Below are 27,305 nucleotides of genomic sequence, written 5' to 3'. Positions count from 1 at the left end.
GGTGGGTGGGAGAGAGAGAGAGAGGGAGAGAGAAACGAAGAGGCGGATAGAAGCTTGGTGTGTGTGTGTGTGGAGGGGGGGGGGGGGGGGGGGGTTCGAGAATGGAAAAATAGGGTCCATTATGCTTGATGTCGGTGTCTCACCCCGGCAGCCGATGCTGGTGGAGAATACAATGATAATAATAATAACACAATAAAATAAAATGTGTCTGTGTGTGTTTGTGTGCGCGTGTGTGTGTGTGTGTGTGAGAGAAATGACATTAGTGGCGTGTCAGGTTGTAATGTGATTTCTACTAAGTGTGAATATGACATTTCTAATGGATTTGAGCACATTAGCCTGTTAAAACCCGGGACAGTGTCATTTTAGATTTCATAGCGTTGGCTTTTAAAAAATAGCAGACGTACAAGATCTGCGAGCTTTACATCTGCTTTTTTTTACTTAAAATATATATATTTTAAGTGTGAGAAGTACTGATTTAGAAGTTATTATTGTATAGTCGGGCCTCAGGTCTTAATGGATTAGAGCTTGAGTCTTTATCTGTGCTATTTATTCCCACCCGCGGGTTTCAAAATGCTAACTATATGACGCTTGGCTCTGTGCTGCAGTTATGGCTCAATGCGGGGGATCACTGTGTGTTCTTTTTTATTTTATTTGGTAGATAAAGATATCAGGATATTAGGTACTGGAGGCAGAGCATCTGTGATACATTCATATCATTGTTCTCGGGCAGAAACCTCTTATCTCCATATTCTAGCTTTTTGTGTGGGGGGGGGGGTTTCACTGTAAATGAACGCCCTGTTGGCCTACTTGATCATACTACTGCGTCACACGAGTAGCAGATCTGCAAGGTCGAAATGCGGCGCCAGGCGAGTGAGGCGACTCGTTTCTAGCTCGTCGATCTGCTACCGTACGTTTGATGTTTTTGAATTTGAATCCTCAGCAGGAACGTTTTTTGGACATACGAGGTTTCCACCCAACAGAGACGGTATCATATTGAGGGAGCGATTTTCTATATGTGTGGGGTGGGAGATAAAAGGGAAGTACTGTTGCCGAGCAGAGTGCGGTTGTGTGTGTGTGTGTGTGTGTGTGTGCGCACGCGCACATGCATGCAGCATGTGTCTGTGTTCCTCGAGTGTGAATATGGAGCTTTATTCAATCAACAAGCCAAGGCCAGCATCCATATATACTGTGTATTTTGAGTGTTCATATGTGCGTGTGTGTATGTGTGTGACACGAGGGAGTGGGTTTCGTAGTGTTTGTGTAGGACCCACTCTGCAGTGACGAGAAGTTTTGACGCATGAAATGGATTCGATGTCACGCGCACACACACACACGCACACACACACACAGTAATGTCCTCTACATACTTAGCTGTAGGTTAACAATCACAGGGTGCCACTGGCTGTGTCGCTCCGTGTAACAATGGAATCTGAAGGCCTGATCTTAATGCAGTTTTATTTCTCCTTTGAATTGCTCTGTACTTATCCCTTTATTTCTCTCTCTCACATACGTTCTCTACCCTCCTGTACGGCCAGAAACCTCCTATCTCCGTGTGTCAGTGCTTTGTTCTCGTAAATACTACTCCATCATATCCTAATCCACCTGCATAAACAAAGCACTGGTTTATGGGGGGTTGAATGACACCTCCTTTCTGTTTATTCCTGCTCAGAAATGACTACACGAAGTGACTGTAAGAGACGTGTGGATTTTCTGAATGAGATGGACTGAGGGAGAGGAGTCAGAGGACGTGCGAGGCTGAAACCTTGTGAGGGATACATGAATAAACTCAAGCTCATGCGTCAGTCTTCTGCTGGACAATTATATGATACACCTAAACCTAACCCTCTCCCAACCCTTAAAGCACCCCTCACCAACCTTAATCCGGTCGTTTTAACGCACCACCCTAAATCCGGTCGTTTAACGCAACCCTCACCAACCTTAATCCAGTCGTTTTAACGCCCCCCTCACCAACCTAAATCCGGTCTTTTTAATGCCCCCCTCACAAACCTAAATCCGGTCGTTTTAACGCACCCCTCACCAACCTTAATCCGGTCGTTTTAGCGCACCCCTCACCAACCTAAATCCGGTCGTTTTAACGCACCCCTCACCAACCTTAATCCGGTCGTTTTAGCGCACCCCTCACCAACCTTAATCCAGTCGTTTTAACGCCCCCCTCACCAACCTAAATCCGGTCTTTTTAATGCCCCCCTCACCAACCTTAATCCAGTCGTTTTAACGCCCCCCTCACCAACCTAAATCCGGTCGTTTTAACGCACCCCTCACCAACCTTAATCCAGTCGTTTTAACGCCCCCCTCACCAACCTTAATCCGGTCGTTTTAACGCCCCCCCTCACCAACCTTAATCCGGTCGTTTTAATGCCCCCCTCACCAACCTAAATCCGGTCGTTTTAACGCCCCCCCTCACCAACCTAGATCCGGTCGTTTTAACGCCCCCCTCACCACCCTAAATCCGGTCGTTTTAACGCCCCCCTCACCACCCTAAATCCGGTCGTTTAACGCAACCCTCACCAACCTTAATCCGGTCGTTTTAACGCCCCCCTCACCAACCTTAATCCGGTCGTTTTAACGCCCCCCTCACCAACCTTAATCCGGTCGTTTTAGCGCCCCCCTCACCAACCTTAATCCAGTCGTTTTAACGCCCCCCTCACCAACCTAAATCCGGTCGTTTTAACGCCCCCCTCACCAACCTAGATCCGGTCGTTTTAACGCCCCCCTCACCACCCTAAATCCGGTCGTTTTAACGCCCCCCTCACCACCCTAAATCCGGTCGTTTAACGCACCCCTCACCAACCTTAATCCGGTCGTTTTAACGCCCCCCTCACCAACCTAAATCCGGTCGTTTTAACGCCCCCCTCACCAACCTAAATCCGGTCGTTTTAGCGCACCCCTCACCAACCTTAATCCGGTCGTCTTAACGCACCCCTCACCAACCTTAATCCGGTCGTTTTAGCGCACCCCTCACCAACCTTAATCCGGTCGTCTTAACGCACCCCTCACCAACCTAAATCCGGTCGTTTTAATGCCCCCCTCACCAACCTAAATCCGGTCGTTTTAACGCACCCCTCACCAACCTTAATCCGGTCGTTTTAGCGCACCCCTCACCAACCTTAATCCAGTCGTTTTAACGCCCCCCTCACCAACCTAAATCCGGTCGTTTTAATGCCCCCCTCACCAACCTAAATCCGGTCGTTTTAACGCACCCCTCACCAACCTTAATCTGGTCGTTTTAGCGCACCCCTCACCAACCTTAATCCAGTCGTTTTAACGCCCCCCTCACCAACCTAAATCCGGTCGTTTTAATGCCCCCCTCACCAACCTAAATCCGGTCGTTTTAACGCACCCCTCACCAACCTTAATCCGGTCGTTTTAGCGCACCCCTCACCAACCTTAATCCGGTCGTTTTAGCGCCCCCCTCACCAACCTTAATCCGGTCGTTTTAGCGCACCCCTCACCAACCTTAATCCGGTCGTTTTAGCGCCCCCCTCACCAACCTTAATCCGGTCGTTTTAGCGCACCCCTCACCAACCTTAATCCGGTCGTTTTAGCGCACCCCTCACCAACCTAAATCCAGTCGGACCAATGCTGTCTAACCAAAGTATGCCTCCCGTGTTGGCGGACGTCATTATCGTCTGTGTCGGGTGGAAATGTCCAAAACTGTAACATTTCAGGATTCAAGTTCAAAGGCAGCAGATCTGCAGGCTTGCTGTAGTATGATCAAGCAGGGTTAATTTGAAGAAAAACAAACTAGAATTAGTTAGAATATGGAGATGAGAGGTTTCTGCCCGACTGCTACGATAGCCTTCTGCAGAGATTCTGCAGCAGATTAGCATCCGACATCCAAAGTGTCCCCATCCACCTTCACACACATCGTGACCAAATAAGGTGACACTCTGCACTCACATGTAGCCTACTGCGCACCTAATGAGGCTGATTGAGGAGGAGGGGGGGGGGGGGGGGGCAGGGTATTTACAAGAATGTACGCATGCACAAATCACACGCACACACACACACGCACGCACGCACGCACACGCTCTGCACAGAATCTCTTTCTACCCCGCCCCGTTTCCCATGATGGGAGACAGAGTGAGCTCAGGTGTCAAGTGTAAATGAAGACTGGAGGAATATTGAATAGCACAGTGTCTGCCCTGGCAACGCACTGTATCCATAAAGAGAGAATTCCATAAAGAATCATCTCTTTATTTTTTCTCTTTACATATACAGATAATTCCATAAAAACACAAGGTAACACTTGCTATGCATCCCAAATTTATAACTAACGCATTATGAATATGAATTATAATATATTATAATCTTCTGATGAACATGTATAATTATATTTATAAGCGCTGGTAAATAATCATTATACTTTATAAGCTTAATCATAACACATTATTATAAACTTTATTATAATGACTTATAATATCAAGTTTTATAATACTTCATAACTTGCTATGTATTCCATGTTTACGCAAAAAAAGTACTAAAATAAATAAATAATAAATAATGATAACCTTTATCATAACACATTATAAAGCTTATTATACTGACTTATTAATGTCAAGTATTATAATATTACCTAAACCACTTATTTGAAATAGAAATAGACACGCTTTCTAGGGTATGATTTGGGTCTGTAAAGATTAATACAAAATTAATATGGACATCTTTATACTGTCCAATACTTCAACACGGAGGGGGGTGAAATTATGACAGACATCCTGCCCCAGTAAAAAACACTTGTCTATTTCAAAACTGTTTGAAATAGACACTAAGGTCTAAGGTGTTTTTTGGGTCCTAATGATGATGAACAATATGAATATCAACATCCTAAAACTGTTCAATACTTAGATAGGGAGGGGGGTGAAATTATGACCGGCCAGGTCTATGAAAACAAGCCCAAAAGAAGCAACTGGGCTAAGTTTGACCAGTTCACAGAATTTACGGTACTGTCCCCTGTAGGGAAGATAACTTGGAGAGCACTGAGTCGGTCGGCTCAAGGAGACTTTGCAGCGCTTGGCTCGGTTGAGCTTGCTTGGGGTGCCTCTCGTTGCTCAAGTTTGCTTGAGAAGGTGCACTTCTGTGTCAATAACTTGAATGACATTGGTATGAGGCAGTTCACCATGAAGTTACAGTACATAACTGTGTGTGCTCTTGACAAAACTTATTTTCAGGATTAAAAATAAATTAATAGCAAAAGTAGCAGATCTACAAGCTCAAACTGTGTCACTCTGTGCTGCGCTTTGATCTTGCAGATCTGCTATGCTTTGGTGTGACGTGTAGTATAATCAAGTAGGCCAGTGTTAAGGGAAAAAAACCCACAAATATGGAGATAAGAGGTTTCTGCCCGACAGCGTATGTGGCAGAAAATAACCTGCACACTTTCTCTGGGAACAGTTTTCCAGACAACGGCGAGTCAGCAAAGTCGTTAAACCTCATTAAAGCTTCTCCCAACTCCTTCCGAAAGCAGTGTTTGTTGATCTCCTAATCAGTGGTTTTGGTCTTTTTGCAGATGGATAATTATCCTCACAGAGAGAATGTCTCCACTTGATTCTGCTCACAGCTGGCTGAGAAAGCAGAGCGGTTATGAGAGACAAATTGGAGCTAAATACAAAAATATGAATCATAATAATTGGAGTTGGTGAAAAGCTTGCAATTGTGTGTTTCTATGAGTGTGAACCACACACACACACACACACACACACACACACACACACACACACACACACACACACACACACACACACACACACACACACACACACACACACACACACACACACACACACACACACACACACACACACACACACACACACACACACACACACACACACACACACACACACACACAATCCTTTTGTCCCCTCTCCTCTCAATTTAATTAATACCAGCTGGTAGAATTAAGGGAACAAATGGCAACCTTGGGAGCAGAAAGGAGAGGGCAGGCGAGGAGCCGCTATCTCCATGATCCCCGTCATGTTAAAGACACTGGCTGCACACTGTCTGTGTCCGAGTATGAAGCCAGTGGAAAAGTCAAACTCCTCTCCTCTTCCTCTCCTCCATGCTTAGCTGCTACAGTAAACCCCCCTGCGTTGCGTCAGAGAGAACTTTCATGGTGTGCCGGTCAGCAAGTTTGAGTCTATACCGCAGAAAGGCTGACTAGCTAAAGACTAAAATTGATTGTAAAGGGACTGCAGAGCAGCTAACGTTGTCGAGGAGGAGGAGGAACAGGGGCTTTTGAGGGGATGTTTTGAAAAGTTGCATCCTCTAACGTATTCTACAAGCCACCGCCAAGAGCCACAGCAATTCACAAGTTTTTCTACGAAAGCTGCACAATAATAATTTCCGTCTCTTGGCAGAATATATATCGCCCCCTCTGACAGGAGAGCACTGGACTCCGGTGAGGAGGAACAGTAATTACCTGGGTGTAAGTGCCGTTTAATCACTGACTAAATGGGAGCTGAGGTCGTGTTAAACTCAACTGTAATGAAAACAGAGCAGCGTCACTCTGAGAAGGCCCTGCGTGCACAGCAGCTTCTGAACTCACAAGTGGGCAATTTGAAGTTAACAGGCAGCTAAAACTTCTGCCATTTGATGTTGTCCTGAGAAGCACACCTTCTTATTCTGAAGCACCACTGTGAGTCTCTCTGACGGATTGCTTTTTTTCTTTTCAAACTATATCGCCTGGGACTCCGAGGCTATCTCTGACGGTAGATTTAAGTCTCAACAAAGGTATTTCAAATGTAGTCTGTCCCGGGCACTCTTTTTATGTATACAGCGGGCGTGATTTTACAGGGAAAGGCTAATGACTGACAACTATGGTGGATTATTACTGCATGCAATATTGGTAGGATGTCAGGGATCTCCATATATGGCCATAAAAGTGACACAAACACAGACAGACAGACAGACACTCTGGTAATGGCTGCAATGGGTACATCATGCATTACATAAGCGGGTGGAGCTTGCGTTCCCGACTTTTATCATTCCCATTCCCAATATGAAAAATCTGAGACCATTAGGGTTATATGGAGGATGCATCTGAACATTCTATTGTTAGTTTGCCGAGAAATAAATAAATAAACAAACAAATAACCTTCAAGCTCACAGTGCCACGCCTTGTGGTGCTCACAGGTCGGCTATTATCGGAAATCTGTCTGAAATCAATTTTGCCACGACTGGAAATCAGTCCTGGCGACTGATAACTTGTGTGTGTGTATGTGTGTGTGTGTGTGTGTGTGGGTACATGAGCACACGGTCGCGTGTGCATAGTTATCAAGTGCTATGCCTGGGCGAATCACCGGTTCCCACCTCCCACCCACACATGCCTGGGTTTTCTGCGCCTGAAGCCCCGGCCCCTGCGCCCGCCGACAGACACGGCGAGCGGATCAATCAATTACATCTCCACTCCAGCAATCAAACAAGGTTATTATCAGGCAGCGGCTCGTCGACCTGGAAAGGCTAACCCGGGCCAATCAAAGGCCTGGCTGTGATGTGGGGGATGCCGGCGCCGCGCCCGCTCAACTGACAGTAACACGGAGTGGCAGCTTCATGTCGTCAGGGGAACAACGGAAAGGATGCAGGGAGAGGAGAGGAGAGGAGAGAAGTAAAGGACAAAGACTGAATTTAAAGGAAGGAGGAGATAAGACCATCCATCTGTCTTCACCTTGACGTTTAGACTCTGAAGGACAGGAGGAGAGTGGACAATCTACAGGGTTTTCCTCCCACCCTTAAAGCAAAAACAATCATATTTGGACTGGGGACCCCCCACACACTGACAAGCACTTGGAATCGTTACATTTAATGCCTGTTCCACACAGAGATATTGTGAACATAGCCGAACAGAACTAGATGTGTAAGTGTTTCAAATCAGTTCTTAGGTAATAATTTGGCCAATATGTATTTGACCACTTTTTATAGAATAGTGTGTTGGTTTGATTTGACATCAAATTTGGTCGTGTTAGTATTTTTCATTTTAGGAGGTATTAAACGCCCCGTATGCACTTACTGGGTTGGTTTGTTTACTGTTGAGTGAGCAAACAATGTTGCACATTAAGGTAATACACACACACACACACACACGCACACGCCCAAAACATAACATGGGGACCCTTAACCCACAAGTTGAGAACCACTGAGCAGAGTGGGAGATATTAGGAACTGTGTTCTTAGCAACAGCTTAAAGGACATTCTGTGTCAAAGTTAGCTCCTCTCATAGCAACCAACCGGCAGGCTGCCTTCAATTATTACTCTTTTTAAAAGAAAGCTACAGAGTCTCACGTTCATTCAACTGCTGCTAATAACGGACACACGTGTGCGCCTATGCACACACATGTGCACATGATTGATGCACGCACACATCGGCACAATATTACTTTATTATCAGCTGTCACATTTGCGTATAAACGCACACGTCCGCATGCACATTCATTCACACATCTAAATACAGTAAATAGTAGGTTAATCACAATTGAATACAGTCAATCAAGGACAATCGCTCGCTGCATAGTCTGTGTGTGTGTGTGTGTGTGTGTGTGCGTGCGTGTGTGTGCATGGTGATGCGTGTGTCTATGTGCGTGCATGCGTGTGGCATTAGAAGTGAACAGCATGCGAACATCTGTTGTGCAACGCTGACCTGGACGTCTGGCACCGACTTCAAAGGCCTGCGTTGTGTGAATGTGGCGCACACACACACACACACACACACACACACACACACACACATGTGTTCTGATACACAATTGAATTTGCATTGTGTGGTGTGTGTGTGTGTGTGTGTGTGCGCACGCGTCGCGCACACACACACACAGAGTCTCTCTTTCTAATCTCATTGGGATCTTGCCAGGACACTACCCCGTGTCCTATGGGTCCCCCAAGCCAGCGTGGATGGACAACCCTTGGGGGACATTCAGTATATTTACAGTATAAGTACTGTGGATACTAGGCTACTTCACCTTCAAACATTCAGACTTCTGTGTTTCTGTCACCCTGAGTGGACGTTAAAAATGACCCCAAACATGTCAAATAAATAAATAGAAGTGCATGTGAGAACTTCACCCATCAGTGCATTCAGAGTGGACTTCATAAGAAGAGCCCCTGTTGCCAGGGAGACAGCCACTGATTCCATTATGGGATGGATCAGCACAATCCACCGGTTTATCCACTTTTTATATAGTCTCCGAAAAAGACCCCCTCAACAGCCTGCCTAATCCCCTGCACAATACCAGGTGTGTGTGTGTGTGTGTGTGTGTGTGTGTGTGTGTGCGAGTGTGTGAGTGTGTGTGTGTGTGTGTGTGTGTGTGTGTGTGTGTGTGTGTGTGTGTGTGGCGTGCGCGTCTATATATCATCTGATGGGTGGAAACATCATCTACAAACTCAAAATGCTCAAGACGTGTAGCTTCACGTCAAGTTTCAAGCTTGTAGATCTGCTACTTTCGATTATTTTGTGTGCCGCTGTACAGTTTCACGATGTTTGTGCACCCCTTCTGTGATGAAGAAAGGCATTGAATTAAGAATTTCTTTCATCAATGAAACTAAAAACAAAACAAAAGCAAAAAAACGAAACATAAAAACATTTGAGATACAAGGTTTCTGCCTCTGAGGCACACACACATCAGTATAAAAAACTAAATTACTGACTAATCGAAAAAGTAATCAACCAACCAAATAATTGCAGAAAAGAAAATAGTGGCTTAGTTGCAGCAGTATTCTGTTATCTCCACCTCCACTGCTCTCCTGATATCTTTCTTTTATTTTACTTTCTTTTCTTTTGATCCTCCCATCTGTTCTCTTCTCCCCTGCCTCCCCTTTTCTTTCTGGAAGTCTTTCTCTCTCTGACCTTTCCAGTGTAAAATCCCTCTCTTGGAGCTGCTCTGTAATTCCCAGCTCTGAATTCTTTAGGAGGTGGAGGTGAGGGGGGGGGGGGGGGGGGGGTTACTGAGCAAACTCCTCCTGAATAAGAGAGGAAAGAACAGCAGTGCGTGCGTGCGTGCGTGCGTGCGTGTTGTGTGCGCAGACTGCGCACATTAGCCGAAAACAGACGTTCTATAAAGCTCACAAAGCGTCGCAGTGCAACTTCATTGCTAAGGGTCGATCAAGTCATTAAGGGTCGATCAAGTCATTCATTTTCCCGTCCCGAAAAATCAGAAATCAAATCCAAACATCGGATGTCTGATCAGCACAACGGACAGCAACGTAGTGTTCGAGGAAAAGAGCCAGAGAAGATCGTAATTATAACAGTAGTCTAAGCATGCGCGAGCACATTCCGGGACGTGATCGTAGTGAATATGAATATTCTGTGACTACTTAAAAGGTAAGCAAATATGAAAAAAAGGCTGGCAGTGACTAAACACAGGAAAAGGATCCAGCAGGAAAGCACGCACATCCCAAAAAATGATACTGTTGCTGAACCAAAATACGTACAGATGAAAGGAGATGTAGTTCGTCTTGAGCTCCACATTTTAATTTCATGGAGAAGGACCCAACGTTTCGACACCTTCGGGTCTTCGTCAAGTAAATGTACTTAATTACTTTCCACCACTGACACTTTCAACCTAGTATCTCTATTTTTGGGATGTCAGAGGTGATTTATGTTTCCCTTTTCTAATAGCTGAAAATATCGCAAAATGTGTCTATGAGCTTGGATATATTTTACTACTTCTGGCAATACTGTCACATGACACACAAGTCTAAAATAGGGCAGATTAATAAATTATAATACAGGCCATTAATATAAAATGGGACATTAAAACATAAAAAATATGAAATAGAGAATGTAAGCTTTCTGCCCGACAGCATATTGACCGTCTTGTGTGATGGTCCAACTTCAGTTTATTGCCATAATGGCATTCCATAAATCGTCTAATTGCAATCATAATATGATAATCTCATTATTATGAGATAATCACAATTATCTTGAATGAAAATGTTCATACAGTTTCGTACATGTCCAAAAACAGTGGAAATACAGTAGCCGATCTACAAGCTCACAATATGTCGCAATGACGATGCGTTGTGCATTTTAAAATGTTGCAAAAGTATACAAAATATTAAACACATTTATTTTGATATCAGTTTAATATATTTTCAAACATAAAAAAAAACTGTGGAAATAGCAGACCTACAAGCTCAAAACGTGTGAACTATTCAGATAAAGTATAAAGTTACCAGACTTTCTCTCTTTCGCACGCATGCACAGCGCACGCATACACACACACACACACACAGTCGCACACAGACGTGTGCACGCACATCTTTAACGTCGTTAAATTGGCATTTTAGAAAAGGTGCAGAATGCAGATACCCGGAGCCTGCGAACTGTGACCAACCCATCCAGACATTAAAAGGCGTAGTTCACCCACAAAATGAGACATTTTCTACCAATTACACACCCCATAAAGCCTTGAATTCATGGAGATTAGGTTTGTTTCTGTCACATTCCTAAGCCAATAATTTGATAACGGGCGGAGACTGTGGTAGGAGACTGTGGTAGGAGACTGGTAGGAGACTGTGGTAGGAGACTGTGGTAGGAGACAGTGGTAGGAGACTGGTAGGAGACTGTGGTAGGAGACTGTGGTAGGAGACTGTGGTAGGAGACAGTGGTAGGAGACTGTGGTAGGACAGTGGTAGGAGACTGTGGTAGGAGACTGTGGTAGGAGACAGTGGTAGGAGACTGTGGTAGGAGACTGTGGTAGGAGACAGTGGTAGGAGACAGTGGTAGGAGACTGTGGTAGGAGACTGTGGTAGGAGACTGTGGTAGGAGACAGTGGTAGGAGACAGTGGTAGGAGACAGTGGTAGGAGACTGTGGTAGGAGACTGTGGTAGGAGACTGTGGTAGGAGACTGTGGTAGGAGACAGTGGTAGGAGACTGTGGTAGGAGACTGTGGTAGGAGACAGTGGTAGGAGACAGTGGTAGGAGACTGTGGTAGGAGACTGTGGTAGGAGACTGTGGTAGGAGACAGTGGTAGGAGACAGTGGTAGGAGACTGTGGTAGGAGACTGTGGTAGGAGACTGTGGTAGGAGACAGTGGTAGGAGACTGTGGTAGGAGACTGTGGTAGGAGACTGTGGTAGGAGACTGTGGTAGGAGACAGTGGTAGGAGACAGTGGTAGGAGACTGTGGTAGGATACTGTGGTAGGAGACAGTGGTAGGAGACAGTGGTAGGAGACTGTGGTAGGAGACTGTGGTAGGAGACTGTGGTAGGAGACTCAGTGGTAGCACTCAAATGCAAGGTCATGGAGTCTCCTAGCGACTCCACCGGTCATCATCAGCTCCATGGGGTGTGCAATTGATAGAAAATAAGTCATTGTTTGGGCGAACAACTCCTTTAACACTTATACTGTATGTTGGTTTGTTTACCGTTGAGTGAGAGAACAATGAAAATCATATATAACCACCACCATAAAACACACGCATACACACACACGTACGTCGTGATGCCGAGGTATTGATCTGAACATTGTGTGTGTTGTTGATACCCGAGTGAAGCTACTTTTTTTTCCCTTCACACCAACCGGAGGTTTACAGAAGAGAAAATCAATATGGTCTCCGTTGGGTGGAAACCTTGTACGTCCTAACCTAAACAATAGTTTCTTTTCAGGAGATGGAACGGAGATGGAACGAAGAAAGAACCTGTGTTCCATTGTAGTCCTAATTTAGTTCACAAACTCTTGTTACTTCTAATAGCTCCAATACAGTATTTATGTTAAAAACACACCTAACCACTTTTTCACTTTCAGATGCTTTACTTTTCAAGATTCAAATTCTAACATAGCAAAAGCAGCAGATCGACGAGGTCGAAACGCGGCGCGAAAGCTTGCGTATCTGCTACTGTTGATGCGTTTGTGTGACGCTGTAGCAGCAGTGTGGTCAAGGGCGTTAGTGTATGAAAGAAACACAAAAGATGGAATTAAGAGGTTTCTGCCCCGACAGCAACGACCTTTAGCAGCTGTGAAGGATGTAGTGTTAAGTGCACTGGAGGAAGCAGTACAGTGAGGATTATGGCAACACTGCGTCAACGTTATAGACACAAATATAATGCTTTGACTGGAGACTAAATGCATTACTCCACAATCTAATTACTATCAAATCATACTTTGTATCTTTTAGCTTGTTTTGTTGGGGTGTGTGTGTGTGTGTGTGTGTGTGGGAGGGGGGGGGGGGTTGCTTTCTGGCCAGAAAACAGAAATAAAACAGCTAGTATATTTGTTCTCGTTATGAAAGAAATATTACTGCGTGATTGTAATGTAATTTTGATATTGAGCATGACACATGCACGCACGCAGGCAATGGGTGCTTAGCGTTAGTCCGACGTACCAATATCCCAACATTACTAACCCTAAAATTACCCACACAGGGAATCCCCCCCCCCCCACACACACACACACACACACACGCAAAGTTTAACCACTGACTGTCATTATTTCATTACAACTTTTATTTGTTGGGAGCTGCCAGAACTGACTCTACTGTGTTGCCTTTTTCCTGGAACAAGTCTTCTGGTGGACATACAATATGTATGACAATAAGGAGTGTTTTTGGAAGACAGAACATATCCGTATAGCACCCAATGATCATCATCTATGGAGGAAATAGGCACGTGGACGCACGCAGACTCTAAAAGCATCAAGACATCTGAATCCAGGAAATGGCCGGTTCTTTTTTAAGAGGGGTCGGAAAATGACACTGACGAAACACAAGGCAACATAAAGCCACATTCATCACGTCTTAATGCAACGGGGGGAGAACTCCCGGTCCAGGCCCTGCATTTGTGTACTTGAGCAGCAACACAGAAAACTGAGTGTTTAATGGATCCCAGAGTGTGATGTATCGCTGCATGCGGGGCCAATCTAATTATCAGTCTTTACTATTAGATTTCTACCAGCCTACTGGGGCCTCGCGGCTACACAGAGAGCCAGCCAGACACGCAGTATTACCGCTAGAGGCAACTCCTCGGTATGCTAGAATGTAATGGAGAACACAATCAGAGTTTAAAGTGGGGTGTCACTAAATCCCAATTTAAACATCCCCCCATGTCAAGGAGAAAGGGGGAGGGGGGGAAAGCAACAGGAAAACAGTCTAGAGGCATATTACGATATTACGTCATCCCGCCGCTGTGATGTAAAGACGTTTATGTGAAACTTTTAAAAGGGTTGCGATCGATAGGTGGCCCCATCTAAGAGGACGCGTAATCAGATTAGTCAACAATTTACTGGTATTGAGTCATCATGTCCCAGCGTTCGTGTATGGTCAGTGTCTGGCGTGTCCGTCTTTTTGACGGACGGGGGATTCGACATGACGGAACAATACCCTGGTTTAAGGGAACATACTGAATGGAAGTGGTGTGTGTGTTTGTGTCCTTCTGACAGCCGTTACTGTCAGAAGAACTAGCCTACTTATGGGAACTGCGTGAGTAAGTTATGCGCACACACACACACACACACACACACACACACACACGGTACAATGGAGGAGTGCACTCCAATCCTCTGATGTGGGCAGCAAAAAAGTGTCTATTTGTCTCCACTTTACATGAATTCAATGCAGCAGTAGCTCCAAATAACAACAACTCTGACATCAAGAAAGTGCCGAGAGGGGACTGGACACCAGGGTGGAAAGTTCAACACAGAAACACTTTGAGACATAAGTTTTCTGCTGTAAGGAAATGTTTCGCAAAACCTCAAGAAAGAGTGTGTGCGTGTGCGTGTGTGTGTGTGTGTGTGCGGGGAGTGGGAGGTTGGTTGTTCTGTACCTGAGAAGAGGCTGGAAGATCACAGTGATGTTCCTGGCTCCTGGCTTGCACACAAACTTCATCTCCCCTCCTTCGATCAGGTTGTCGTCGGCTCCGCCTGCCAAAAACACACAGACGGACAGCGAGAAGAACAGGAGCGGGGTAGACGTTAATGAGACGACTGGATCAGACATGACAGGCGCAACACGGATACATACGCTCATGCCAGTGTGTGTTTGGGTGTGCTTGTCGGTGTGTGCATTTCATTTTGCACCAAAATGAGTGTGGGTCAGTCTGTGCGGGGAACAGACTGACTATACAGTAAGCGTTCCAGCTGAGAACCATAACAATTAACTCCTCTTTAGTAACTTTAGGGCTCATAATGGGATAAAGTACGATGTTCGGAGCTTAATAAACCATTAACTCGAGCCCCGCCAAGTTGCGCCAACCATATCAATGGATCGCTCGCTAGCCGTGACCCTTCGTAGAAGATGGAAGATTAACACTTCCGGTTCAAACATAACAACAAAAGCTCTTCGTATCTGCTTATTTCCTGCATTTCTCTGGCACTGGCCACCTACCGCCCCCTATGGTAAGGAGTTTAAATCGTAACGGTGTATGCAAACTTCACACACAGTGCACCTTGAGAAAATACATCCAATACAACAGACCTCAGAGCAGGAGCAGCTATTAATAAGCACATCCTTTATCATCCCCAGTGAAATCACTAAATCAGGGGTGCATCTACTGCGTGGGTGGGGTGCACTACTCAATTTGGTATATTTGTTATGAAAATGACTTATTTAACATACCAGAGTGAATTTGTCCAAAATTGTATTGTGTTTTATCCAAAAGATGCTTTGACCAGTATGACTGTCTGTCTGTCTGACTGTCTGTCTGTATGGTTATTACTTAATAATAAATCAAATCAAAACACATGCTCCTACATAATTTACAGTGTGCATGAACCCTACAGCAGCATGGATGCATAGACATAGAAAGGTAGACGCCTCCTTTGGCTCTGGGGCATCTGTATCTCGGGCGCCATCTTGCAGAGAAGGAAGCCACAGAAGCTTCCGTGTGCGTCACAGAGCTGACGCTCGTCTGTCCAATCAGAGGCAGGTGGGGGCAGGTCTTAGTCACTTGAGTGGCAGCGTGCCTTCCACCCTTCCGCTTGACTTCTGCCTTGCCTGTGCGATACAGGTCGCTCCAATCAATTCGAATTACAGCGGCCAATGAGGTACGTATAGCTAGCCTCATCTATGCATGGGTGAAGCCCACAGCAGCACGCCCCTGCATTACTGTGTGGGTGAATCCTACAGCAGGACGCCCCTACATTACTTTTTTTTATTTATTTTTTTATTTTTTGTCCCACGATTTTGTAACCCATTTTTCACCCCTGTGTCAATCATCCTGTGATGTGATCGTGGGCTCTACACACCCTCCGCCAACCTAGGGAGAGCAACGGACTTAACTCATGCTTCCTTCATGCTTGAGTGTCCAAGTTGCTCCTTTACACCTGACAGGGGGGAGTTTCCCTGTTTGGACGTAGCGCGTGGAAGGAGCACGTTATTCCAACCAGTTCGCCCCTACATTACTGTGTGGGTGAACCCTACAGCAGCACGCCCCAGCATTACTGTGTGGGTGAACCCTACAGGACGCCCCTACATTACCGTGTGGGTGAACCCTACAGGACGCCCCTGCATTACTGTGTGGGTGAACCCTACAACACGCCCCTGCATTACCGTGTGGGTGAACCCTACAACACGCCCCTGCATTACCGTGTGGGTGAACCCTACAACACGCCCCTGCATTACCGTGTGGGTGAACCCTACAACACGCCCCTGCATTACTGTGTGGGTGAACCCTACAACACGCCCCTGCATTACTGTGTGGGTGAACCCTACAACACGCCCCTGCATTACTGTGTGGGTGAACCCTACAACACGCCCCTGCATTACTGTGTGGGTGAACCCTACAACACGCCCCTGCATTACTGTGTGGGTGAACCCTACAACACGCCCCTACATTACCGTGTGGGTGAACCCTACAACACGCCCCTACATTACCGTGTGGGTGAACCCTACAACACGCCCCTACATTACCGTGTGGGTGAACCCTACAACACGCCCCTACATTACTGTGTGGGTGAACCCTACAACACGCCCCTACATTACCGTGTGGGTGAACCCTACAACACGCCCCTGCATTACCGTGTGGGTGAACCCTACAGCAGCACACCCCTACATTACTGTGTGGGTGAACCCTACAGCAGCACGCCCCTACATTACTGTGTGGGTGAACCATACAGTAACACACCCCTACATTACTGTGTGGGTGAACCCTACAGTAACACACCCCTGCATTACTGTGTGGGTGAACCCTACAGTAACACACCCCTGGATTACCGTGTGGGTGAACCCTACAGTAACACACCCCTACATTACTGTGTGGGTGAACCCTACAGTAACACACCCCTACATTACCGTGTGGGTGAACCCTACAGTAACACACCCCTACATTACTGTGTGGGTGAACCCTACAGTAACACACCCCTGGATTACCGTGTGGGTGAACCCTACAGTAACACACCCCTGGATTACCGTGTGGGTGAACCCTACAGTAACACACCCCTGCTCTACTGCATGGGTGAGCCCTACAGCTAACAGGGTTAACCCATTTAGACCGGACGTCGAGAATTAAAAACATATTTCAACATTATATGTAATTGGCCCCATTTGAAAATATGCTGTTCCAGGGACCTCCATCCCAGAAGCAAAGATTTGAGCTAAAAATGTTCGCTCTGAAAGAATATACATTCAAAGATTTGTGCCACATTTTCACGACTTTTCAAAAATAGCAGACCTATAAGCTTGTAGATCTGCTATTTTCCAATAGCTAAAGCATAACATAATGCTAAACACCAACAGGGGTTCCCGCCCAGAATGGGTTAATAAGAAAATCACTACTGCCTGACGCTAGTGCGTGGGTGGGTGGTGGCGGGCGAGATCGGTGGAGAGAGGGCGAGGCGAGGCAGAGGGGAGGTGACGGGAGGCAGACCGAGGGGTGGGGTGGAGGTGAGAGGACGGAAGGATGGAGAGAGAGAGAGACACACAGAGACAGTGAGACTCATCCAGCAGTAATCAATATAATTGATGGAGAAGGAATTGCGGCCCTCTCTGTCAATGCAGTCAACCGTCAGCCAAACAACAGGACGCTGTGCATGCGTGTGTGCGCTCAAGGGAGTGCAGTGGTGGATAGTAACTAAGTACATGTACTCAAGTACTATACTGTACTTAAGTACACTAGAGGTATTTTTACTTTACTGGATTATGTCCAATTTTCAATCATTTTACTTCTACTGCACTACATCTCAGAGGGAAATACTGTACTGTAAAAACTAGTTACTTTTGAGATTAAGATTATTATAACAAAACATGGTAGAGGAGGCTGAACAAACAGGCAAAAAGTACATGCACATCCATATAACTATATAGGCTGGGTACTGGATCAAAATAAAGTCAAAATTCCGCGCACCATTTTATGCTCCAAATATTTCTTTACTGAAGTGCCAACGTTTCGGGCCACAGCCCTTCCTCAGACCTTCCAAAGGTCAGGATTGTTTTTCCTTCAGGAATGTGTCACTTTGTGGTGCGGTGTGCGCTTGCAGATCTGGAATTGTATACTGTACATGTTAAACATTTGAAAACTTAGTAAATGTTGTACAAAATCATGTGAATTCTTCTTCCAACACTATGTGTGTGCGTGCACGTGTGTGTGTGTGTGTGTGCGATATCCATGTGTGTGATGTGACACATGTGGGGGGGGGGGGGGGGGGGGGGCGTGTGTGCGATGGTGTGATCTCTACAGCTGCCACACACGCTCCACATGTACATAAATTCATATTAGCGCATGCATGCGTGTGTAACTCGGATGAATCTGAATTGTGGGGATTGGAGGCAGAAAGTGTTATATTCTCCTCATGCGGCGGATGAGGAGGATCAGACAATGTTATTCATTAGAACCGAATTAGAATAACCAGGACACGGATTTACGATATTGTCCCTCGACACAAAGGAGGAGGAAGGGGGGTGGGCCTCCGTCGGGAGGACAAGAGGCTGGTGGCGAGGACAACGCAGGATGTAAATCATGTTGGGTCTAGTAGTACAGTCGCATCGCGGCGCATTGTGTGAGCTTGTAGATCGGATATTTTCAAACTGCCATTTCGACTGGCCATGACCAACCTCGGGCTGTCTGGAAACCTTTTGAATGGGTCGGCGAAGGATGCTGCAAAGGCATCCATGAAAAGAAATGGAGATTAACATGGTCAAAATTGTACTTAAATAAAGTACTTCAGTAAATGTACTTAAGTTACTTTACACCACTGCCCATGACTCACCAGCGGTAACTGAACCATATAGGCTCACTTTAAAGCTATACATTCCCCTACTAGTAGCAATGTGACCTCAACCAACAGGCAATGCAAAGGGTCACGCAGCACAGCACAAGCACGCAGGAGCACACCGGTGGCCGTGAACTCCCTTCCTAGATTTATTATACGATGAGCGCCGTGTATTAAGCAACGTTCGCGGAATCGGTGGTTCGCGGGTGGTGCAGTGGCAAAGTCTCTGCCTCCGGCTTTGTCGAGCGTCAACACAAACGCAATTGGCTCGTGTTCGGAGGGAGGGAAGCATAGTAATTGTCACTGCACGACACGTACTCCTACGGGGGCTGGGGACAGAGCCGGTCAGCGGGGAGAGGCTCTGCAGTCTTGAGGCAGCAGAATGCTAAAGTGCTTCACCCCAACGGACAGTCAGCCACATGAACGAGCTGGCCAAAGTACAGAGAAAATAAGCTTGGGAAAACACTAATATCACACCAAAGTCTATATCACTAGTTACTAAAGCGTAACTAGTGAGGAGTTTGAGGAGTCAAACTAAAATATGTTACCATACCAACCTCACACACGCACATATGCATAGCTTATATATCTGCAATTTTTATATTTTGAAAATGTTGAATGATTTTGCATTGTTTAACCCAAATCTTCTCTTCTGTGGGGGGTGGGTCCTTGGCACACAACATATCATTCTGGGGGTCCTTGGCACGACTAAGTTTGATAACCACTGATTTAGAAGGTATTTATTTTGTCTAATCAGCCTCAGGTCTCAGTGGGTTATTAATTGGTAGTGGCATGTCTGATGATCAATTACGTCCTGTTGTAAACCCATCACAGTCACGGTGACTCACAGAGACTGACCGGAACACGAGATGATGTCAGAAGGACAATAGAATGCCATTAGGGGACCACATCCGTGTGTGGTGTGTGTGTGTTTTTCTTTTTTTAATAAATCAAATGTCCCAGGTTTCACATCATGAAAGCACAACAAAAGCTCACGGCTTAGAGCTCACAGCTTTCCATCAATCTCATTTCCATGTCCAAGAGGCTCAGTCTGCAGAGCCCGGGCGAAGATAACACACACACACACATTCAAATGCAGATCAGCTCCATTGTTCCCTGTACAGAACTGCACAATGCCTGCTCAATGGAACTTGTTACTTAAAAAACAAAAACACATTTGGAGGTGACATGCTCTGGACCCTCGACAGAATAGTGTTAGGTTTAAGTTTATTGATAGCCGATGGCAGGGCACGCTGACATGAATAATAGCGAAAAGCAATTAATCCCACAACAAAAGGCATCGTAGGAGGCTAAATGAAACACATCTAAATACATAATTAATTTTAATCAAGTTAAAAGGAGCCTTCAAGTCAGTCAGTTTATACTTGGAGTTGAGGGATATGCACCCAGACGGGTTGACTAGATTGAAAGACTGCTTTGATTCCTCTATTGCTTTCCTGTTTCCTCTGCCCAGGTAGCTACTGTAGCCAGGATCTAAAGTGGAGGCTTTATTTTTGCTAAATCAGCACATACTGTAAGCCATCTATCCTGCAAAGCACTGAGGGAGAATGTGTGGAAAGCATCCCGATAGCCTTCACACGCTGGCCCTGCGTATGAGGCGGCGGCATGCATGCGTTTTCTTTTTTAACCAGCTCCATGTCTTGAATTTGCGCTTGGGTGAGCAGGTTTTGCCACTGTGCCTTTTTCCAGGCACAGATAGATCTCAGATGTCGCATATAAACAGAAGCAACAGAATCAAAGACCACACAGTGGAGTATATGGCTCTGGTCCCATCAACAGCATTGCAGAACGATGGTGTGTACTGTACTGTACTGTATTCTGATCCGTTGCATCAAACGGCCGTGCCGTTGTTGTTGACGAGTCGAAATGGAGGTTGAGGTTTGAATTCACCCAGCCTCCATGTAATACATCCCTTCATCTCTCCATCGATGCATCCCTTCATCTCTCTATCACTCCATCTATACATCCCTTCATCTCTCCATCACTTCTTTGGTGCCAATTTTATTGAGACTTGATTCTAGGCTTCTAAACAAAACCAACTACACAAAAAGCTCTCTCAGATGCTGAGCCTCAACTGAACTAATTTCCTTCCTACATGCCATTACTGTCTTTCCTTCCTCTGTGAACAAAGTATTTAATCAATCAATAATAATGGTCGCTTCTCGCCCCCCTTCCCCCAAAAAACACTGCAACCAACCAGTACGTGTGCATGTATGCATGCACACAGTCACGCACACGCACAATATCTCCCTCTTTCACAAACATCACGTGTCTACTATTCACACAAACACGTGCGGACACGGACACGGATACAGACATGAACACGGACATAGAAACACGCACGCACATACAATGAATTAACTGCTGCATGTATCTGCGATGACGGTGACCAATTTAATGTCATGCTCTAAACATCTGCATCAGTGTCAGACAAAGGATGAAGCCCTATTGATCCTCGGGGTCCGACGGGAGCAGAGCTGCTGGTGAATATTCAACGGCAGCTCATTAATATTCAAACACTTCATCCAGACTCCAGAGTGACTGTAGGTCAGAGGGCGGACCGTCACCCCACAACACACCTCCACAACTCCTGACCGTCCTAGAGCCAAGAGAACTGTGTCACACTTTCACTCAGTGATGCCTTTCCAATTTTCCTGAAAGTCCCAAGATGGACCAGTGCAAGTGAAATGTTTGTACCCACCTTTCATGCTGTATTAATGCATTTCATGCTTAGATTCATGTGTAGACTGAAGGCGTCAAAGAATGTATTAAAGGAGAATTCCATGCTAGAAGGCTTTCTTACCTTTATTTGTAGTTGTTACGTCCCCACCAAAGAGGTCCAGCTGTTATTTTGTGCAAAAGCGAATTATTGGCTATTTCCCCTACCATAAGCCCTCAATGAATTGCATTGAATTGAATGGGGCTATGGGGTGTTATGCTAATTCGCTTATTTCCATCGCTCAAAAATGTGTTGTATATATCCTCTCTTTATAATGTATATAGTATCCCAAGCGGCACACTACAATTTATTTCGATGGAAATAAGCGAATTAGCGCAAAAACCCAACCCCCAATAATGCAAAATAACACCTGGACCTCTTTGTTGGGGACGTAACAACTACAAATAAAGGTAAGAAAGCCTTCTAGCATGGAATTCTCCTTTAATTATGGCCTCAACAGGGAGCACACAGACAGAGTGATACAAAGTTTTCCACATGCTTCTGGAAACACTGGTGGCAATGTTTTGATATAGATCTTATGGAGTGGAAACGTACATTCATCTCTGCGTAACTGTATGTTTTTTATGTCCAAAGGTTTTCCAGAAATTATACAAAAAAAGCTAAATCCAATGGATTTATTATTTAGTCACAAGCTCTTGTTAATACTTTTCATTGGTTCAATACCACATTGGTTCAATACCACACTCAAGCACTTTTTCAAAACTGGCAAAACAAACAAAAGTACATCGCGTGTGAATGGGGGGGGGGGGGGGGGGGTGTCCTAGGATCATCAGCATGATAGCAGCTGTGTGTCGAAGACAGGAAGGACACCATTCATCACCGTTGGGCAGAAGCCTTGGATCTCCACAATTTATTTATTTTTTCCTTTCTCGTCATACTGCAGTCAGTGTCACACGCAACTCTGCGAGTCTATATCCTATTTGTATTTTATTTGTTTAAGTGAAAGTGAAAAATTATAAATAATAATAAATAAATAAAATGTGGGAACATACTGTAAAAGGTTCCTTTCCCCGCCCCCGGCAGACGGACACGATTTGTAACGTGTCCAAAACTCCTCCTGTAAAACCCTCACCCAGCAGCCCCACACCTCTCACACCTCCATCTGCCTGCCTGCACACCCATGACGGGACCGCCAGGTCCCCCATGTGAGGGGGGCCGACACACACACACACACACACAAAATCACACCTTCTCTGACAATGTTCCATATTATGTAGAGAAACTGAACAGACAGATTTCTGACAAACAGCAGTCTGTCGTGCTACTGACGACACACACACACGCACACGCACACGCGCACTCACACACACACACACACACACGCACACATACACGCACACATACGCCACCAGCCCACATGTAATCAAGTCAGGCAGTGACTTAGTGAAATTGCATTAGCTCCACTTTCCTGAGTTTGATGAGAAATGGGTATGATCCTGTGTGATGTATTCTGTCTGTCTGAGAGACAGAGAGGGGGGCGACGCCTTCTTTAACACACTTCTAACGTCTCCTACAGTAGGCCGTGTGCATCCGTGTCTACAGGGGTGTAGCGGAAATGCACACAGACCCCAAGACGGATCAGTCCTAATCCCCAATTTACATGAGTGTGTTGTTGCATGCATGTACATGTGCGTTGATGTACACATATTGCACTGTAACAGTAACAATTGGTAGTGGCAATCACTACAGTTTCAATTGTATGATGAAGTAGGGCATTCATTAAAAGTTGCAATATGGAGATAAAAGGATGGCCGCCAACAGATGCAACACCCGACACTCATAATCTTCCATCAAGGAGTGTGTGTGTGTGTGTGTGTGTGTGTGTGTGTGTGTGTGTGTGTGATCACATAGGTGGACACAGGCACACCAAAGACACCTCTGATTGCTCTCTTGAGGTTGTGATTGGAACTGGCGGGCAGGAGGGACGGAAGATTGGTGTGACCGTCTTGTAATCATCAACACACTCTCTCTCACACACACACACTGTAATGTCTAGTATCAAAGAGAACCAACCCTGTTCTGCCATTGTTTTACGGAAAAAGCCAAAGTATAAAATATATACTTACTAATAATAATGACCTCAGATAGCCCTTTCCTAAATGCACGTGTCAACATGCTCATCCCATGTAAAGAAGGCATTTTATTTCTTTAACCACACTGCGTACTGTACACGCATGCATTGATGCCCGCGTGCACACATGCATTGATGCACACGTGCACACATGCATTGATGCACGCATGCATTGCACATATGCACGCATGCCTGTCAGCTTGTCTGCGCAGAGCGCGTGTGGCAGCTGGCAGAGAGTACACATGGCAGCAACCCGCTGCACTAATAAGATCAAGACCCCGGTCGGACGGTTTAATAATGCATGAGAGTCTCCAGTCGGTCCAAAACCCTGCGAAAGCCCCATTCCGCTCCGACCGTTCCCATGTCTGATTGGCTCCTAATTAGACCCTTCCATTATTAAACTTAATTTGACAGGACGCAATCCGCCGCCACCGCCGGCAGACTGTGGCACCAGTCGGAGCGCCGAGGACACCCGATCCCTTTCTTCAGGCCAGAATAACCCTAATATATAAATAAATAACTTCCTCAGGTGTAAATTGAACTGGATGAATTATTAAAAGTGTCACTGCCAGCAATGTCCCGGTGGTCTGAGTTATAATGGACGCTAGCAGCACTGTGACAATGAGATGGTTATTAATATCCCGCTCGTCCACCAATGCATGGCTTTTGGCAGATAGGTTTGGATCGCTCATTGTTAAACAAATGCACGACATTGCTATCGCCAATTATAATATATTGTTGCGTTTTTCTTTTCCTGCGAAAGAACGCCCTACTTGATCATACTACAGCGTCACACAAAAGCATCAAGAGTAGCTTGTCGATATGCAACTTTTGATATTTTTTGCATTTTTAATCCTGAAAAGTAACAGTTATGGACTTATGAGGTTTCCACCCAACGGTATATATTATTTGTGTCATGTAATTTTGGAGAAAATGTGCTGTGCAAAACAATTTGCAGACGTTGAAAATATTTCGGATCATGGCTGCATGCGAGAGGAAGTGTGTGTGTGTGTGTGTGTGTGTGTGTGTGTGTGTGTGTGTGTGTGTGTGTGTGCCAGCGTGTGTGCACGAGGAGGTAATGGTAACAGGGGACAACCCGATGCTCCTAAAACAGCCGATCTATAAGTTCACAACGTGTCAGATAAGATAAGTCTCCCTTTGTCTGCTTGTGTGTCCGTGACAATGTGAAGCTCACTGTCCGATTATCTCTCCCTTTCTCTCAGCCACAATCTATCAGTGGAGGTAAAGTAAATTTAATTAACCCATTTTGGACCTGGGTGGGATGGGTCCTCAAGGACCCATCCCACCCAGGTCATCACCTGCTGCAACTCATGCCCTCAGGGAGGCGCTATAAAGTCATCAAGGCAAGGACGAACAGACTGAAAAACAGTTTCTACCCCAGAGCAGTCATAGCTCTAAACACTGACACTTGAACTCTGACACTTTATGGACTAAAAGGACTTACTGTGCAATATGCCTTAAATGTTTATTTTTTATATAGAGTATTATGTATTTTTTTTTAATGCACTGAGCTGGACTGCAAATCAATTTAGTTGTCTTGTACAATGACAATAAAGATATTCTGATTCTGACTGAGGCCATATTTGGATATAGCAGCATAAAAAATTATAATTAATGAATTAATGCTGTACATACTGTACAGAACCCCAAGAAGGGTTCCCGTCCAGAAGGGTTAAGTACTGTACTCAAGTACAATGTTGAGGTATTTGTACTTCTACTCCACTATGTCTCAGAGGCAAATGTTGTACTTATTTTACAATTTACACTACTAATTTAGTGCATTAACCACTTCAGTCCTATATACATTCTTGGCCATTTGAAAATAGCAGATCTACAAGTTCACAATGTGCCGCGATGTGACCCATTGTGAACTTTAAATTTACTATTTTTGCAGTTTGTGTTTTTATTTCTTTATTGCACAGCTGCTCCCTTTGTTAACTTGTATTCTTTAGTATTGTTCTAATTGAACTTTTAATCCGTTTAATTAATGACCTTTTCCATTAAGGATTCCAAATAAGCCAGTGGCTTCTTAATTTCCTTGCACAGTATTTTGTTTAATTGATATGTATTGTCTATTTTTTAATAACTATGTGCTAATAAATAAACTAAACTAAACTAAACTATTTTCAAAATATTTTTAATACATTTTAAAACTTGAAAGTCTACACAATGAGTTTTGATACTTTAAGTACAATTTGAAGCCAATACTTTTGTCAATAATTCAAGAGTTTCATTTCTACATTATAGTATATAGATGTCCAGTATCCCAACGACGATCCGGTCCCGGATATTCTCGTCCCGGCTTGCACCGAAGTCACAATGTTCCGCCATGTCATACACAGCCCTTATGAAGGTCTCTGCCTTCTCTCCCGGCTTCTGAACACGCTGGTGAAAACACGTGCGTTCATGAATGACATACCTCCTCGGAACGAAGTACTCGTCAAACTTCCCCACTAATAATCCTCTTTATCTCCTTCTTGAGCAAAAACGAAAGACCGGAATACATTTTCTGCCTCGCTTCCCATGGCGTAAATTAGGCAACTCACTTGTACGGCTCCCTCGTCTTTGTTTAGTTTCGTAGCGATTCTGTACCTCTCGAACCGCTGTATGTACTCGGGCCATTCTGCCGGCTTATCAAAGGCAAAGTTCACTGGTGGTGGACATTTGGCCATCGTGTGTTCATATACTATAGATACTTTTTTTTTCCACCACTGCAACCTATTCTGCTCTCATGTACCCGTTTGTCCACAGGTCCTGCTACATTTTCCAACACAAAGGCCTGACTCAGACCTTCGCAACAGATGTATGTATGCTTGTTGTATGAGATGTATAGCTGATGCAAGCTCGCAATGCATTTCCAATGGGAGTCACATGGTTTGACACAACATTTGTGTTGTATGAAGTGGTGGGGGGGCAGTCGAAACACAGCCGAAAACCGTACAACACAAATGTTGTGTCAAACCATGTGACTTCCATTGGAAATGCATTGGGGCAAGATGTATCACACCCTTTGTATACATCTAGCATGCATCAATGTCGTATGCTAGATCGAAAGGTGTGAGTCGGGCCAAAGATGTCTGACTGAAGCAAGCAGCCTTGACATGAGTGTTCCCAACCCACGGTTCGCCCACAGGTCCTGCCGACCAAAGGACGAGCAAGCCGTCTTCACATAGAGCGACGTTTAATGCAGATACAATGTTTTGCACACTTTGCCCTCAACGTCCCTTGAAACAGTGGTTCTCAAACTTTCTTCGCATGAAGGACCCAATAAATGGATATGTATTTGGCCGTAGTCCCCCTCA

The 27,305-nt window shown here is 45.2% G+C and overlaps 1 protein-coding gene across 1 annotated transcript in view; it reads right to left on the bottom strand.

Moving 5' to 3' along the window:
• Positions 1 to 27,305, bottom strand: part of exoc4 (exocyst complex component 4) — a 165,092-nt gene that overhangs the window by 74,110 nt on the left and 63,677 nt on the right. The window contains exon 11 of the mRNA XM_083757731.1: positions 14,770 to 14,866. Within this exon, the coding sequence (XP_083613857.1) occupies positions 14,770 to 14,866 (97 nt within the window). The remainder of the gene's footprint in view (positions 1 to 14,769; positions 14,867 to 27,305) is intronic.

This window comes from Protomyctophum parallelum (genome assembly GCF_964188405.1).
Source record: "Protomyctophum parallelum genome assembly, chromosome: 22".
NCBI lineage: Eukaryota > Metazoa > Chordata > Actinopteri > Myctophiformes > Myctophidae > Protomyctophum > Protomyctophum parallelum.
Note: the sequence above shows the minus strand (reverse complement) of the source record. Positions and strands in the feature narration are given on the sequence as shown.